The sequence below is a fragment of the Microcebus murinus genome, chromosome 4 (assembly GCF_040939455.1).
Source record: "Microcebus murinus isolate Inina chromosome 4, M.murinus_Inina_mat1.0, whole genome shotgun sequence".
In the NCBI taxonomy this organism is placed as follows: Eukaryota; Metazoa; Chordata; class Mammalia; order Primates; family Cheirogaleidae; genus Microcebus; species Microcebus murinus.
In genome coordinates, this window is record NC_134107.1 from 52,581,345 (window position 1) to 52,598,457 (window position 17,113).

At 42.5% G+C, this 17,113-nt stretch overlaps 2 protein-coding genes across 4 annotated transcripts in view; one reads left to right on the forward strand and one right to left on the reverse strand.

Moving 5' to 3' along the window:
• The window catches only part of RPL27A (ribosomal protein L27a), a 36,963-nt gene that overhangs the window by 15,129 nt on the left and 4,721 nt on the right, over window positions 1-17,113 (reverse strand). The window lies entirely within an intron of this gene.
• TRIM66 (tripartite motif containing 66) overlaps window positions 8,440-17,113 on the forward strand; it is a 43,621-nt gene continuing 34,947 nt past the window's right edge. For 2 of the 3 annotated variants that reach the window (XM_012783970.3, XM_076002193.1), the window contains exons 1-2: window positions 8,440-8,565; window positions 15,936-16,039. In XM_012783970.3, coding sequence (XP_012639424.2) covers window positions 16,031-16,039 — 9 coding nt within the window. In that variant the 5' untranslated portion in view covers window positions 8,440-8,565; window positions 15,936-16,030. Of the gene's footprint in view, window positions 8,566-15,935; window positions 16,040-17,113 lie in introns of those variants that run through there. The other variant, XM_012783962.3, reaches the window with a different exon arrangement.

Genomic DNA, 17,113 nt, shown 5'->3' on the forward strand with positions numbered 1-17,113 from the left:
TGGGACATTTGACTATAGGTTAGGGGCTGCTGCAGCACTGGCTGTAGGAAATGAGGTGAATACACTGAGTATATGCCCAACCTTCATGAAAGCCAACAGAGAAAGTGTCCTTTTGTGGGTGGCCTTGGCCAGGCCATTTCTGAGATAGATCTACAAAATCAGTTTAGCAGATTTGAAGAAGTTTCTGATGTCATCACACAGATAGGTGACCAAGGAAACCTATAGAAAATCTTTGCATGTTAACATCAAAGTAGCAGAAGCAGACCTGAAAAAAATGTAAGATTGCCATATATTTTCTGTAGTATTTGCCAGTTTGTGTCACTTAGAATAACTTTGGTCCTAAATCTAAATCTCAGCAGCCATTTTTAAGTCATCCAGAGGTACAACCATGATCAAGAGAACTCTGGTATCCTACAAATCAGCAGGTTTAGGTCCATACCATTTGGCATCAGCAGACAAATGGCAGCACATTACTAGTGGGTTTATTCAAAAACCGCTATTCTCAAATATTTTGGAAAAGGTACCAAACTTTCATAGAAACTGCTGGATACACATATCCCACTGCATATTATGCCATACTCCCCCTCCTCCATCTGTTCAGGGTAGCTAATCCTTATCACTAAATACCATTAAGGAGAGGGCTTTAGAATATACCCTTGTAAGACCATACCCTTGATTTTGTGAAATCGTTTGTCTATAAGTTTAGTAAAGCCAGCCGGGCATTGTGGCTCACACCTGTAATCCTGGCACTCTGGGAAGCTGAGGTGGGCGGATGGCTCAAGGTCAGGGGTTCCAAACCAGCCTGAGCCTGAGCAATAGCAAGACCCCGTCTCTACTGAAAAACAGAAAGCTATTAATTGGCCAACTAAAAATATATATAAAAAAATTTAGCCTGGCATGGTGGCGTGCATGCCTATAGTCCCAGCTACTTGGGAGGCTGAGGCAGGAGGATTGCTTGAGCCCAGGAGTTTGAGGTTGCTGTGGGCTAGGCTGATGCCATGGCACTCTAGCTCGGGCAATAGAGTGAGACTCTGTCTCCAAAAAAAAAAAAAAAAAAAAAAGTTAGTAAAGCCAGTGGTGTTCAGTGAAGAAAGAAGGGGAAATAATCCATATTGCCACTGATGCAATGATGTATTCTAACTATTTGGAGGCTGAAAAGTTAAAAGACACTGAAAAGTAAGTAAGGAGAACATGTTAATAGAGGAAGAGGGCCATCAGATTCTTTTATAATTTTATTTACAAAAAGACTGCTTTATTCTATTCTTCAGTGAGGAAGTACATGTGACGAATGTGAAGTTGTGGTTAAGAATACATCAGCTCGCCTATGTGACCTGTGGCAAGTGATTTAAACTTCTAAGCACCTGTTTGCTTATGTGATGAGTGACAAAATATAGTGCTTGCCTCATAATATTACTGTGAGGAATAAATTAAATGATACATTTGTGCTTAGTATATTGCATACTACCTGGAAAATTCTGATAGTGATTATTATTAAGGAAACTGATAGATATTCAGAAAAATCAACTGCTAGAGTATAGCAATTCAAATACAGTTCATTCATTTGCAGTTAATTCACTTGCAAGTTATACAGTAATAATTGGAATGAGGTGATAAATAAAAGTAAGGTGCTATAGGCCAGGCATATAGCTTATGCTTGTAATCCTAGTACTTTGGGAGACTGAGGCAGGAGAATTGCTTGAGGCCAGGAGTTCGAGACCACCCTGGGTAGCATAGCAAGACTCTGTCTCTGCAAAAATCAAAAAAAAAAGAAAAGAAAAACATTTGGACATTGAGTTCCCATTCCAGCAAGCAGCTGTACCTAAAAAAATAAATGGTAAAATGCTACAGGATTCCAAAGTGTCCTCTGATTTTCCCTGAAAAGATTACATTAATATTTCACAGTGACAGTGTGGGAAATAACAATGAAGTATTAAATAAATGTCACTTATTCAGAGGTTCCTGATGATTTATAAACAAATTACAAATAAATTTTGCTTTACAGTTTACAAATTTTGCCTCATTCCATTTACACATTTTGCCTCATTCCAATCTAATAACACTGTGAAATAGGGAGTATTTTAGTAAGTGGTCAATGTGAGACAGGTCCTATGCCTCTTTGCTCCAGATCTCATTTTCTTTCTTCTACTTCCTCTGTGTCTCTTTGTGATAAACAAGTCTAGTTTTCTTGGTACTAAATAATTAGAAAAAGCACATGCTGAAATATATTTTTCATTGGGTAATAATATACCCAGCTGTCTTCCAAGCTTGTGATCTACATTGTAGCCATTTGCTCAGGGGTGAATTCACACTCACCTAGAATACTGAACTGCTGGGGAGATTCTAGGGAGACTCTTTGAGGAAAGAACAAACAAACCTGAGCCATCAAGTGCAACTCTTTATTTATATTTTTTAATTAAAAATTTTAAATTGATACATAAAATGGTATATATTTATAGTGTACAACATGATGTTTTGAAAGTATAAGTACATTGTGGAATGACTCATCCAGCCAGTTAACATATTCATCACCTCATATAGTTATCATTTGTGTGGTGAGAACACTTTGCATCTATTCTCTTAGCATCTTTCAAGAATATACTATATATTAACCATAGTCATCATGCTGTACAATGGATCTCTTGAACTTATTCCTCCTATCTAACTGAACTTTTGTATTCTTTGACCAACATCTCCACAGCCAGTCCACCCCCAATCACTTAGCCCTTGGTAACCACCCTTCTAGTCTTTCCTTCTGTGAGATCCACTTTTTTAAATTCCACATGAGTGAGATCATATGGTATGTGTCTTTCTGGGCACAGATTATTTCACCTAACATAATGTGCTCCAGGTTCATTCATGTTGCCACAAATGGCAGGATTTCCTTTTTTAATGCCTGAATAATATTCCATTGTGCATATATACCACATGTTCTTTATCTATTCATTCATCAAGGGACACTGGGTCGATTCCATGTCTTGGCTATTGTGAATAATACTGCAGATATCTCTTTGATAAACTGATTTCACTTCCTTTGGATATACAGTAGGCCCCCCTTATCCGAGGTTTTGCTTTTCAAGTTTTCAGTTACCTGCAGTCAACCATGGTCCCAAAATGTTAAGATATTTTGAGAGAGAGAGAGAGAGAGAGAGACCACATTCACGTAGCTTTTATTACAGTATATTGTTATAATTATTCTATTTTATTATGTTACTGTTGTTAATCTCTTACTGTACCTAATTTATCAATTGAACTTTTTCATAGGTGTGTGTGTGTGTGTACATATATATATATATATATATATATATATATATATATATATATATGAAAAACATAGTGCATATAGGGTTCAGTACTATCCACAGTTTCAGGCATCTCCTCCTGGGGGTATTCAAACATATCCTTCATAGATAAAGGGGACTACTGTATACCTAATAATGGGATTGCTGGACCAAAGGCAGATCTTTAATTCTTACAGCTACAGTCTAGTTGAGATTCTCCCAGCAATTAGAAAAATGGGTCTGCATCACATCTCAGGCTTTGAGGAGACCAGCTGGGCAAGATCTTCAAAAGCTAGTGATGGGGGGACCAGAGTAAAGCTAGGAGTGTGCTGAGTATGCAGTGCCTTAGCCATGCAGTGGAATGGCTTGAGCAGGGGTCCTCAAACTTTTAAACAGGGGGCCAGTTCATTGTCCCTCAGACTGTTGGAGGCCTGGACTATAGTTTAAAAAAAAACTATGAACAAATTCCTATGTGCACTGCACATATCTTATTTTGAAGTAAAAAAACAAATGGGAAAAACATCTGAATGTGGCCCGTGGGCCATAGTTTGAGGATGCCTGAGCTAGAGCTACAGACTGTGCAGAAAGGCTGGATATTGGAAATGGATCTACTCAGCCAATGAGAGTATCTACTTGGGGCTATTTGCTTTTAAGCCTAATTGAAAATGGTCCCAGCTAAAATTCTATCTGGACAATTGGCCATTGATTACCAAAGTGATACTTTAAATAAATATGGCAAGATTTGAAGAGAGCTAGCATCCCTGAAACTGACATGTACTGGCTCTATGGTCAAGGTCTTCAGGGTTGCTGTGGTTTTATTAGTTGTTTTAGGGAGGGGAGATGGCAATTAATTGTGTATGTCCTTCCCCATGTGAATAAAAGGAACATTATTTATTTTTTCTCTTCAAATCACCTAAAAGACAAATTGTGGCTCAGAGACTTTGATTCTGAGATATAAATTCCAGAATCTACTTATTTAGTATCTTACTTTTCCCATTTTCAGAGGGGGGATGCAATTGAGATGTGGGAAAATCGCTGGTCTGGAAGTTACAGCCCTTGTAGTTTGTCTGGACTCTCTAGTACTAATTGACTGGGCAACTCTAGCCCCTCTTTGGCTTTTAAGGCTCTACTTGATGAGCTCTAAGAATACTAAATAACCACCATAGCGCATCCTTCCTGAAGCTAGTGAAAGGTGACAGCATATCCCTTGTACACTACGAATGCTGAAAGGGGGAGCAATCACTGCCCTCAGTGGGCAGGCCTTGGGGCTTTAGGAAGATCCAAAGAGAGGGAACTGATGCAAGATGCTACAACCTTAGAGTCAGAGAGGGAAATGACTCTTATCTTAATGAGAAGCTTAGCTGGAGGGATTCTAATGGTTTTGGGCTAGAATGGGAGGCAGAGGCAGTGGGGGAGATCTCAGCTGTAGGAGCCTGGGAGGCAGATGACTGCTGTTTGCTTGTTCCAGGTGTTGAACACTGTGTCCAACCTTGTGGGGTCTGTTGTGGGCAGTAACCCAAGTCTCCTAGGTGGAAGGCAGGCTGCTGAGCTGGGCCGAGCTGAGTGTACCGCAGGTGCAGAAGCTGGAGCTCTGGAGCCCTATCAGTAGGGTGGCTTTTTAGTTCATGAACAGTTTCCTCACCTTAATTGGCTCTCAAGGGCTCTGGGAGTAGCACTGGCACCTCAGAACAGTACCTGTTACTGGGAGAGCAATTCCCTAGGTAATGGAAAGGAGGGAGGCTGTGTTTTGGGGGGATGTGCTTGCTGCTGCCAGTACTGCTTAGGAGGCTATAGCTAGAACAGATTTGCTGAGTGACGGAGTTCAAGGTGACTGTGATTGATGGACGAGGTCTTGGAGAGGCCTCTTGTCTGCTGGAACTCTCTCATTCAAGAAGGAACAGTCATGGTTGAGTGCTATGGAGGCCAGAGAGCAAGAAAAGCCCTTAGAGTTATTTCCAACCCCTCACTGCATAGATGGGGCATCAGGAGTCCAGAAAGGGCTAGAATCCTACTAAAAGTCACATAATTGAACACCTGGAGGGCCAGGAAAAAAGTCCAGTTCCCTTGCCTAATAGTCCAGAGCTTGCCTTAGTTTGAGGGCCAGTAGAAACTGCAGACTTAGGGTAGGATGTTGCCCTTGGTTCCCCCATTGTCTCTCTTTCCAGGGCCAGTTGGAAATGGGATCAGTGGCTTTACATGGAGTGTGTCAGTGTATCAGTTTTTGTATTGACTCTTAAGATTTGGGGTGAGAAGAGATAGAGGTGCTACCTGGGTCAACCAGGGTCAATCAAATGAGATAAGCATGTGGTTGTCCTGTCTGCATCTTCTGTATTCCACTGTGAGTACTTTCTTGGCACAGAAAGTCTATTTCACAGCCAGGTGGTTCCTAGGAGCATGGGATCTAAAAGATGTGGACCATGTATCTGTCTCTAGCCTCAGCCAGTCATCTGGCTTTCATGCCCAGATTCTGACTCTTGGCTCAGATCTGCTGCCTGGCTCTGCCCCTACAGTCCCTGGATACCACTGCCTGACCTCAATTTATTCTCTGTTCTTTCTATAGTGATTTTTTTTCTAATCTCACTGTACTTAGTGCCACTGTGGTTATGCTCCTAGATCTTCTAGCTTTGACCCTGATCAATCCCTCTGACTCTGGGCCTGCACTTCTAGCTACCTAAAGGCTCCCAGTTGCTTGAAGTTCAGAACAGAAACTTAGCATGGCCTTCAAGGCTTTTCCCAGTTTGGTCCCAAACTAATTTTGTTGCCTTATCTCCTGCCATTTCTCGACATCTTCCAGCCTTACCAGTCTTCCCAACAACATACTTTGGCATCTATGTTTTTCTGTTTATGATGTTCCTTCCTCGTGAAAGTCCTTTTCTTGTTTGTGACATCCTATCCAAACATGAAGGTCCAGCTCATTTGTGATCCAGTTATAAGAACTAGAGTTCACAGGGATGGGAGTGGGCTTGGGAACAAGCAGAAGCGCCATAATCAGAATTTTACACCAAAGGATAAGGCTAGAACAATTTAAGGAGCTTTATGCCAGGTGTAGGCAAACTTTTTCTGCACAGGGATAGATAATAAATATTTTTGGCTTTGTGTATCATACAGCCTCTGTTACAATTACTCAAATCTACCATTGCAGCACAAAAGCAACCATAGACAATATGGAAATGAATGGACGTGACTATGTTCTTTATTTACAAAGATAGGCGGGCTATGGTTTTCTGACCCATTTTAGGCTCCATCTGGGGATATTAGGTGAGTTTGAATCTGTGGGTGACACCAAGTTAGAATAGCTGTACAGGAATGAGGCAGGGTCAGAAAAATATGGAAGAGAATCTCAGGGAATAGTGTCAGGATGAGGCATGGGGAGAAGATAGGGCAAATACTAAGAACAGGAGGGAGCCAATTTTGGCTGGAATATGGGATGCTTGAAGGAGAGAAGTGGTAACTGTTCAGAAAGGAAATTTAGGGCCAAATTATAAATGATCTTGATTAATTTAAGTTATTCTATGGACAGTGGGGAGCCATTGAAGGTTTTGGTCAGTGGATTATGATCAAATCTGTATTTTATAAAGTCATTCTGGCTCAGTGAGAAGGACTGTTGGAGGAAACAGGACTGGATACAGGAAGACCTGCTAGGCTACTGCAGTTGTCCAGGCCATTGGTTCCTGATTGCTGGTCCTTGAACCCGCGCTGGTCTGGGTGCCTAAGAATTATTTGGGAAACTTGCTAAGAATACAGATTCCGGTCTCACACCCACATCCAAGAGATTTAGATTTGGTAGATTCAGGATTTCTAGAATCCTCTAGATTTGGGAAGCACTGGTCCAAGCAAGGCAGGGTGAGGCCTGATCTTGAGAGGATATGGATGCCAGAGAAAGGAGAATGTAAGTAAAATGAGATTTGGCAACTGTTCTCCTCCTCCTCCTGGTACCTGTCTCTGTTCATGGCAGCCCATTCACTTGGTTCCTGTTCTTCACACACCACTACCCCAACATCCTAATTTGGTCATGTCCTATCAGTGCTCTTTGAAATGACTCTTCTGTCCCTTTTTTCCACTTCTGCCCTCATTCAGGATCCCATTAATGCTCAACCGGACAAACCTCTTCCCTGACCTCCTATGTCCCATCCTTCAAGACAATCATAAAGCCCAGCTTGGTCACTCTCCAGAACCTTTTGCCTTTTCTTTTAGGATAAAGATTGAGCTCTTTACCTTAGCATTTAGGGCCCTTCAGGGGCTTACTCTCCTGCCAATCTTTCCAAGCTCATTTGCTACTACACCCCCTCATCTGATTGCTCTGTGCTTTTGAATTTATGCTGTTACTTATAGTATTGCCCCATCCCAATGCCTTTCCTCCAATTCAACCCTGTTTTTCCTTCCCATTTCCTGCCTACTTCTATGTGATTGTATCTCCCTGGGGGATAGAGTTAGCTGCCAAGGGACACCTCCCAGGACCTTTGTGCATCATAAATATGTGTTCTCTGTCTGAAGTCCTAATTCTCTGCCTGTGACGGACAGTTGGTCACTATGGCAACAGACTGTGACGTCACAGGATAAGGACTTCAGGTGAAGTGGCAGGAGCAGGTGAGTGTGTAGGAGACAGATTTTAATGTCTGTCGAAGGCCCCCCCAAACACCCTTCTTCAATGCTGGGAGAATGGAGGGATATCTCGGGCTCCTGCTGTTTTTTAAAATGATGCGGTGAGAGTGTGTGCCTGGCTTCTGCGTGCTGCAGCAGTGTAGGGCTGACAGAGTGTGTCAACTTGAGCTCTGGCTGTGCAGGCACCGCTGCTGCGTGAGCCTGTTATTCCATTCTGGATTGCTATTTTCATACCCAGATTGCATCATTCTTCCTACGTATAAACAGGGGGTCCCCAGGGCCCTGCAGCTACTCACTTCTCCACCAACACTGTTGTTGTGATGAGCTCTATTTAAATGAGCTGCCGGATCGGGGCAGGTTCCAGCCACACATGAGCACTATCATTTTGGGGAACATGGAGGGCTGAAGGATTTTTGGATCGAGTCCTAAAAGGCTGAGAATGATGGCCTCCCGAGCTGTGCAGAGGGCGACAGAGCTAGTTCCTGAAAGTTGAAAATCTCGTTTTCTTCCTTCTGAGCTTCTATTCCAAGGCACCCAGAGGATTAGGAAGGAGATGCAGCTAGGAAGAGAGTCGCCTCTTTGAGGTCTCCCTCTTGCTGTTCAGTTTGGGAAAATTGCTGCAGAGCCTTCAAGATAACAGGAGCAGGAGGAGTCAACCAAGCCCTTTCTTGCAGGAGTATCTCAGGTGAGCTAGAGAAATGTAGCCCTGGCTGAGGATGCATCAGAGAAGGGAGGAGAGAACCCATTTTCTGAGGCTTAGGCCCTGTAGTCCGGTTTGCTGCAGAATGCAGGGTGGGTGTTCCTGGGCGCTTGGTAAGCACCATCCTCTGGGACCTGTGGTGGTCTCACCTGTCGCTCCTGTGACTTTTCTCCCAGGTGTTGCTCTAATCACAGGGCAACAGGGCCACAGGTAAGCCTGCTGGCAGCCAAGGGCAGAAGCAGCAGCTGCTTTAGGGGTGATTTGGATCAAAATCTGTCATTCTATCAGGGATTGGGTATATGGGGAGTGGGTGCCATGTGTTTCTCGAAGGTCGTGCTGCTTTGAGTTAGGGGCTCAAGGCAGGCTTCAGAGGCTGTGTGGTGGGGGCCTTCGCTGATGCTCAGTATTCTGGGACTGCCTGGGGGTGGGAGGGCAGGAACTGTTAGTGAGGATGGCCAACGTGCCAGAGGATAAAACCAGAGTATTTTTTCTCCTTGTGTAGTACCTGACAGAGGCGTGGGAGGTAAAGTGTTTTACCTGTGGCTACAGAGGTAATCAGGGACTGCTAAGTAGTTCAAGGTATTGCCTGTGTTCTACAAGGGCTATGTGATTCCCTGTCTCAGGGCTGCCATGTCAGTCTATGTGGTAGGCTAGAGGAACAGTGAAAGTCTGTCCAGCGTTGGTTCTGTAGGTGGGAAGTGGCAGAGGAGTGCCAGGCTGCTCCAGAGGATGCCGTTGTTCTGTTGGGATCAGAGCTTAAACCTCAGCTGCCAGTTTCATAGGGTCCTGGACAAGAGCTATGGAATGGAGGACTTCCTAACACTCACATGGTTGCTTAGCACTGGGCTCAGGCTTATGTACCTGGGCTGTATACCTCCTCATTTGGTGGCCTGGGCTGACTCAATGCTAGCTTTCTGAGACCTCTTTGAGATTTTTCTCCTACCCTAGCCCCCTGGTCCCCAGGTTGTGTAGGCCCTGCTGTTCATATCTGCAGGGTAGACTACCCAGCGTAGGTCCCCCTTGCTGCCTCACTAACTCCTGGGCTCAGCACACTCTCTAGGCCCCAGCAGCAGTTACGGTAGTGCCAAACTTCAGGCTGCCTCTAAGCTTGCTCATTGGTCCTTCAGTTGAGCTGGGAGTTCAGGAAAGCAAAATGTGTCTTCCAACTCCACACCAACCCCCAGGGTACCTGGGTATCGGGTCACTCTCTGTCTTTTGGGAATCTGCCCTTTTCTCTGCTGGAGGAGAAATACATCACAGCTGTATTCAGAGTCTTTCTTAACTTCTTGGAGCCTCTTTTAAAAACTAGATGAGCCTACCTTTCTCAGTTGCATGATATAGGGAACAGAGCTATCAGGCTGAGCCACAGGGGAAGCTGGTGCTCTAAGATGCTGGTTTTCAAACTTGATTGTACATGGTAATCACCTGGGGAATTTTTTTTTTTTTTTTTTTTTTTTTTTAGAGACATTGCCCAGGTTGGAGTACGGTGTCTATTTACAGGTGTGATCATGGTACACTACAGCTTTGAACTCCTGGGCTCAAGCAATCCTCCTGCTTCAGGCTTCTGAGTAGCTGGGACTGCAGGCGTGTGCTACTCCAACCAGCTACCTGGGGAATTTTTAAAAAACTGATACCTGGACCCTATCTCATGAAACTTTGATTTAATTGGTATGGATGTAAACTGGATATCAGGATATTTAAAAGTTCCCCTTGGCCGGGCACGGTGGCTCATGCCTGTAATCCTAGTACTTTTGGAGGCTGAAGCGGGAGGATTGCTTGAGCTCCGGAGTTCGAGACCAGCCTGAGCAAGAGCGAGACCCTGTCTTTATTATAAATACAAAAAAATTAGCCAAACAACTAAAAATAGAAAAACTTAGTCGGGCTTGGCGGTGCGCCTGTAGTCCCAGCTACTTAGGAGGCCAAGGCAGGAGGATCGCTTGAGCCCAGGAGTTTGAGGTTGCTGTGAGCTAGGCTGAGGCCACAGCACTCTAGCCCGGGCAACAGAGTGAGACTCTGTCTTAAAAAAAAAAAAGTTCCCCTTATGATTTAAATTTGTAGCAAAGTTTGAGAACCACTGCTCTATAAAATGAAACTGCCTCCAGATTTATTTTCTCCAGGCAGAAAATCTCCATTTCACTTGCTTTTTCTCAAAAGATCATCTTTCTTAAAACTTTATTCCTAGCTCCTGTGGAGTCCAGAGCTGAGTCCAGGTCATTGTTAGAGTCTGATAATTATTATGGAATATTTTATTTATAATCAGATTATCTAGTTAATTAAAATAAAGTTATTTATTTATAGTTGAATTATAGAGAAGTATAGCTTAGTGGAAAGCATATGGGTTTTAGAGGTGGACAGTCGACTTGGGTTCCACTTGTAATTCTGCCCCTGCCTTGTGTGATCTTTGACAGGTGACAACTTCTTGAAGCCTCAGTCTCTCTAACTATAAAATAGGGACAATGCCTATCTCTGAGAGATAGTTTGATGATTAAATGACATAACACATATAAAGTGCCTGGTTCAGAGAGTAGAGGTAAACAGTTGTAAATTTGTCTCACACCTCTTGGGGACAAGTGTTTGCTCTTGTGACAGGTGGACTGAATGTCCTCAGTTTTCAGAGCTGCTCTCCTAGGCCCCTAGGCAGCCAGGAGCACCACTGGTGCCTGTGACTTCCTTATTCTGGAAGCAGAAGCCCCACCTCTACTGGGGATAATCATGTGGCCTTGGGTCCTGGCTCTTTTTTCCTAAGAATTAATGTTCCTATATATGAAATAAAAGTATAAGGCTATTGCTTGAATAATTCAAACTGAAAAAAAAGCACTAAATTTAAATATTTTATATACAATGCAATTTAAATACATATTTAGAACTAAGCTAATATTAAATATTGTAATTAGATGTTTGGTTATTATATATATATATATCCATAGCTATAAGAGTTGATATATTCCAGTTGTCTAAAATAAAACTTTGTTTTGGCGTCCTCATTGAAGATGGGGAATCCTCTTAAAAAAATAAAAGCTCAAGGTTGACACAGCTTGATGGGGGTTAGGGATCTTCTGAGGGAAGGGAAGAATTGCTGGACAAAGGTGTTGTGACACAAAGAGAGTAATGTCCTCTGTGTCCACTCTGGGACCCGTAACCTCCCTGGGACAATGCTTGACCACTGTGATGTTTCCCCATCTCTACCCTGTGCTACAGCAGCCCCTCTTCAGAGGGGTGATCTTTTAAATTCACCTCCGTCCCCAGCTACAAGCTTGTCTCCTGACTTTCTGACGAGGATAGCTGGGTTGCTCTTTGTCTGTCTGTTTCTTCCCATCTTGCCCAGGGGAATATATATGAAACCTGGTTGCTATAGACAGAGTAAAAGGGTTGGATAATCCATATTTTCCTGCTATTCCTATTCCATTTATTTTAATGATGTAGAAAGTAGGGAGCAGTGAAAGGGGGTCACTTGCTCAAGGTTACACAGTCAGATAGTGCCAGGCCTGGGCCTGGAATCCACACCTCCTAATTCACAGCCTTTCCCAACCACCACACCTCTGCTTTCTTCTATCCTCCTGGGCTGGCTTTTTTATGTCACCCAGAAAACTTCCAGGTGGCTTCTTACTGCTTTCAGTGGCTGTCAGTGCAAGGAATACACATGGAACACATAAGTCTAAAAGAAATACCATAAGTCCTCACTTAACATTGTCAGCAGGTTCTTAGAAACTGTGACTTTAAGTGAAATGACACATAACAGTTCTTCGAATAACATGGTTTAGTTATAACATTGATGAGAAAAAAAAATTGATTTCATTTTATGTTGTTTCACTTAACGCTGCAATGTCTGAGAACCTATTGATGATAAATGAGAACTTTATTATTGTCTGATATGCTAAAAATCAGACAATATCCTTTAATACCAATTGTGAATTATTTTTGTATGCAGACATGAACAGATAGTTAAAATGCAACGTGATATTTGTTATACTAGAAGGATGGTCAGAGTGCTGTGGAAACTGAGAAGAGGGACTAATTAACTTATCCTGGGGGAAATTAACCCTGCTTCTCAAAGGTGGAACATTTGGACAGGTTTGAAAGGATGAATAGGAGTTTATATGAAAAGGAGGGGAGCAAGAAAGAGTATTTCAGGAAAAGGGAACAGCATTTTTGTAGACAGAGTCATGCAAAGTTTGGTGTATTGGGATTGGGGCTAGAATGAAGCTAGAATGAGAATAGAGAAAGATAAGGCCAATTTGGAAAGGGCCTTGAATGCCAAGCTGAAGATTTTGGCTTTAAGACCAAGGGAGATAGAGGATATGTGATAACGCCTTATCTGACCTATTCAGTTTTTTTCTCTTTTATTCACTCTGCTAATGAGGCTATGTTTAGTTAAATTTGGGCATTTGGTACCAGGGAGTTGGAAGCCTTGAAGAAATCACTTTCAACAATTAGAGCAGCTTTTCTATCCTGGGGTAAATGAGGAGGGTCTCCCCTGGGTGAGCCAAATAGAAGGAAGGGACAGTAACTTTATTCCCCTGGATGATGTCACTTGTGGAGGGCATCTTTCTTCACTTATGGCCACTGTTCTTGACAGGCAAGAGAATATCCAGGAGATTCCAGATGCAATTCTGTCATTAATACCCATGGCTCAGCAAAGACTCATGGGTTTTTCTTTTTTTGTCCAAGGGGGTGGTGGGATGGGAAGAGTATTACATTTATTTTATTTTTTATTTTATTTTTTTTAGAGACAGTCTCACTCTGTTGCCCCAGTTGGAGTGCAGTGGCATGATCATAGCTCACTGTGACCTCTAACTTCTGGGCTCAAGTGATCCTCCAAAGTAGCTGGGACTACTGGCACACATCACTACACCTAGCTAATTTTTAAGTTTTTTTTTGTAGAAATAGGGTCTTGCTATGTTGCCCAGGTTGGTCTCTAACTCCTTGCCTCAAGTGATCCTCCCACCTTGGCCTCAAAAATTATTGGGATTATAGGTGTTAGCCACTGTGTCCAGCCTAAACTGTTATTTTAAATGAATTTGTGGATTTTGATTTTTCTAGGGTATATCAGTTAGCTTTTACCGCATAATAAGCCATCCTAAAACATAGTAGTTAAAAAATTAAGCTTTAGTTAGTTCATGATTCTACAAGTTGGCAGTTTAAGCTGGAATTCTTGGGGTCGTTCTGGTTTGGGCTGGGCTTAGCCAATCGTGGCTATGTTCAGTACTGTGTCTATGTTCAACTAGTGGGTTAGTTGGGACTAGCTGGTTTATGATCGCCTCAGGTGGGATGCCTGAGACAACTAAGGTCACTCTACGCATGCTCGCTCCTCTTCCAGCAATCTGAATTCCGGGTTAGATTTTTCACATGACAGTCTTAGAGTTCTTAGAGCAAGAGCAGAATTATATAAAGCGACTTGATGTCTAGGTTTGGAACTTGTTGATTGTCACTTTTGCTGCATTATGTTGGCCAAAGCAAGTCACAAGGCCAGCCTAGATTCAAAGGGTAAGAGAGTCCTCCTACTTTTTGATGGTAGGATTGCAAGGGTATGGTTGCAAGAAGGGGAAGAGTTTGTGGCCATTTTTTCAACCAACTACTCAGACTATCTAACTTTTATCACTAGGGAGAATTGATAATTGAGGTTGTTGCCTTACTATGAATGATACATGAGGAATCTTTTGAATTCAAAGTCTATATTCATAGAGAACTATATGCTTTCTCAAGTACTATCTAATTTAACCTTCACAGCAATTCTTAATTTCCCTTTCTATTTTACATATGGAGAAACTGGGGCACAGAGGAATTAAGTGAGATTAATTGACTTGCCTGGGGTCATTGGGTGGTAAATCTGGTATTCGGACTTATATTCGTCTGACTGCAAGCCAAGAGCAACTACCATTGTATCATTCTTTTCTATTTTTTTTTAATTTCAGCATATTATGGGGTTACAAATGTTTAGGCTACATATATTGCCTTTGCCACACCCAAGTCAGAGTTTCAAGCGTGTCCATCTCCCAGATCATGTGCACCACACCCATTAGGTGTGTATTATACCCACCCCCTCCTCCTCCCTCACACCTGCCCGACACCCGATGAATGCTACTACTGTATGTGCACATAAATATTGATTCATTAATACAAATTTGATGGTGAGTACATGTGGTGCTTGTTTTTCCATTCTTGTAATACTTCACTTAGTAGAATGGGCTCTAGCTCTATCTAAGATAATACAAGAGGTGCTGGATTACCATTGTTTTTTTGTGGCTGAGTGGGACTACATGGTATACATATACCACATTTTATTAATTCTCTCATGTATTGATGGGCATTTGGGTTATTTCCACCTCTTTGCAATTATGAATTGTGCTGCTATCAATATTTGAGTGCAGATGTCTTTTTTTTTTCCTTTGGGTAGATGCCCAGTAATGGGATTGCTAGATCAAATGGTAGTTCTACTTGTAGCTCTTTGAGGTATCTCCACATTACATGAGATAAGGCAGAGAAACTGTGTTGGTACTGCTGCATTCACTGCCATAGCCCACCCCTTTCCAGGTCATCCTCATCCCTGGACACAGGTGTCTTGCTGTGCTCAAGGGGCTCGTTTCCTTGTTCCCAGTGGGATGACTGCTTTTGGGGTGGGCCTGGAGAGTCACTATAGTCTCCAAGATGGCAGTCTTCTGCCGCTTATATAATTCAGAAGCCCACTATGCTGAGGAATGTGTTAGAGAATGTTGCATTTCTCTGGAGAGAGGGAATAGGTCAAGTTGTTCATAGGTGAAACATACATATATATGATGCACTCAATAGGAACTAGGTGGAGATAGCCCAGCAGTAGACCTCTGAGCCCTAGGGGCAGACTGATCAATATTGGCTATAAGAAGAGGAAAATACTTCCTAGATGAGCAGGCATGGAACCTTGCTTTTCTAGGAGGCTCTAGCTTTGAGATTTTTTATTAATCCTGCTACATAGTAACCTTAATAACTGGAGCTATGTCCTGGCTAAACTGACTCTCTGGCTCTTGGCCAGTGATGGGAGCTGGGCTCTTGGATATGGAATAAAGAATGGGAGCAGCAGGAAGGCCCCTAAATTATCAGAACCAGAGCAGGGTTGGGCCTTTAGTAGCATTATTTATGGGGATGGGTAGAAGATGGGACCAGGTAAATACAAGGATGTGAGGAGACCATACGGTTTGTAGGGCAGGCCATTAATGGGGTGGTCATGTTCAGGGTACCTATTAGCATCACACATAGCTCATTTTGGCACAAGTGGGTATTGCCACATATCTTAGTGTACTAGAAAGCTTTGTGTCTAGGCCCGTGTGTAATCTGCCATGTTGCTCTGACTCTGCTGTCTTTCTTTCCCTCCTCCTCCCCAGAGCTCATCTCCTGTCCTGGGTGTAAGCAAGTGTATCTTACCGAGGATGTAGCTGAACATTTTTTTCTGCAGTGCATTCCTGCTGGGCAACCCAAGATGGCCAGGGTAAGTCAGGACAAGGAAAGCAACAGTTGATCCTTTTCAGAAATCTGTGAGTCCTGTGTCCATAAGTCTGTGTTATTCCTTTTATCAATTTGCCCAATCATCAACTATCCTTCCATCCTTCTATCTAGAAAAAAATAAAAATGTTTGAGTTGGGGAAAGCAAAGAGGGAGTTTTCTATTAAGTGAAAATTACAGGCTTTTTGTTTTTAGTATTAATGCTTTGAGCAGAAGGTGAATGCTATCTTAAAGTACTTTAAGAATTGCTTAATATAACTAGATATTTTTCTCTCTCTTATAGCTTTTACTGAAAAATATTAGCAGTGGGCTTTTATTTCCTTTTCTATACTACTAAGTTGAAATTCATATACCAGCCTGGATTAAATGGGCTCGTTAATCTTGCCTGTATTAACAACTATCACTTTTTCCTGAATTTCTTAAATTTTATATCATTTACTGACTGATACTCCTTCTGTTCCTTCTCCACTAGAGTAGCCTTGCCACTACATTTTATTCATTCACTAATTTACTTCCTTATTCCTATATCTAATTCTTATTGAATGTCTGACATGTGCCAGGTCCTGTGCTGCATGCTAAGGAGATAGATTCATGTACTCTACCTTCAAGGAGTTCATAGTATAATTAGAAAAACTTCCAGAACCAACATCAGTTAGGTGGCCTGTATGATCCAGGCATACACAAGCCAAGTTTTCCCAAATCTTCTCTTCTCTTGATATTTTATATAAGCCCTAGCAAGATATTTGCTGACCAAATAAATGAACATTTGGATTAGGAGATGCCTAGGTACTCTCAGAGCAGGCAAACTCCAGGTGTGGAAACACAGCTCTGAAAGTTGGTCTGTACTTGCTCTTTCTTGACTAATTTGATCATCTTTCTGTGTACTCCCACATTTGGGGCTCTCTCCTCTCTGAAGGCACATTGAATTTTCTGCTTATGCCTGTGCTTTCCCTGTATTATGACAATTTCCTCCCTTGTTGGCCTGGTGAACCTACTTGTCATTCAGCATCCAACTCAGATGTAATAACCTTTTTGTGAAAACCTTCCTAGCCACTCCTAG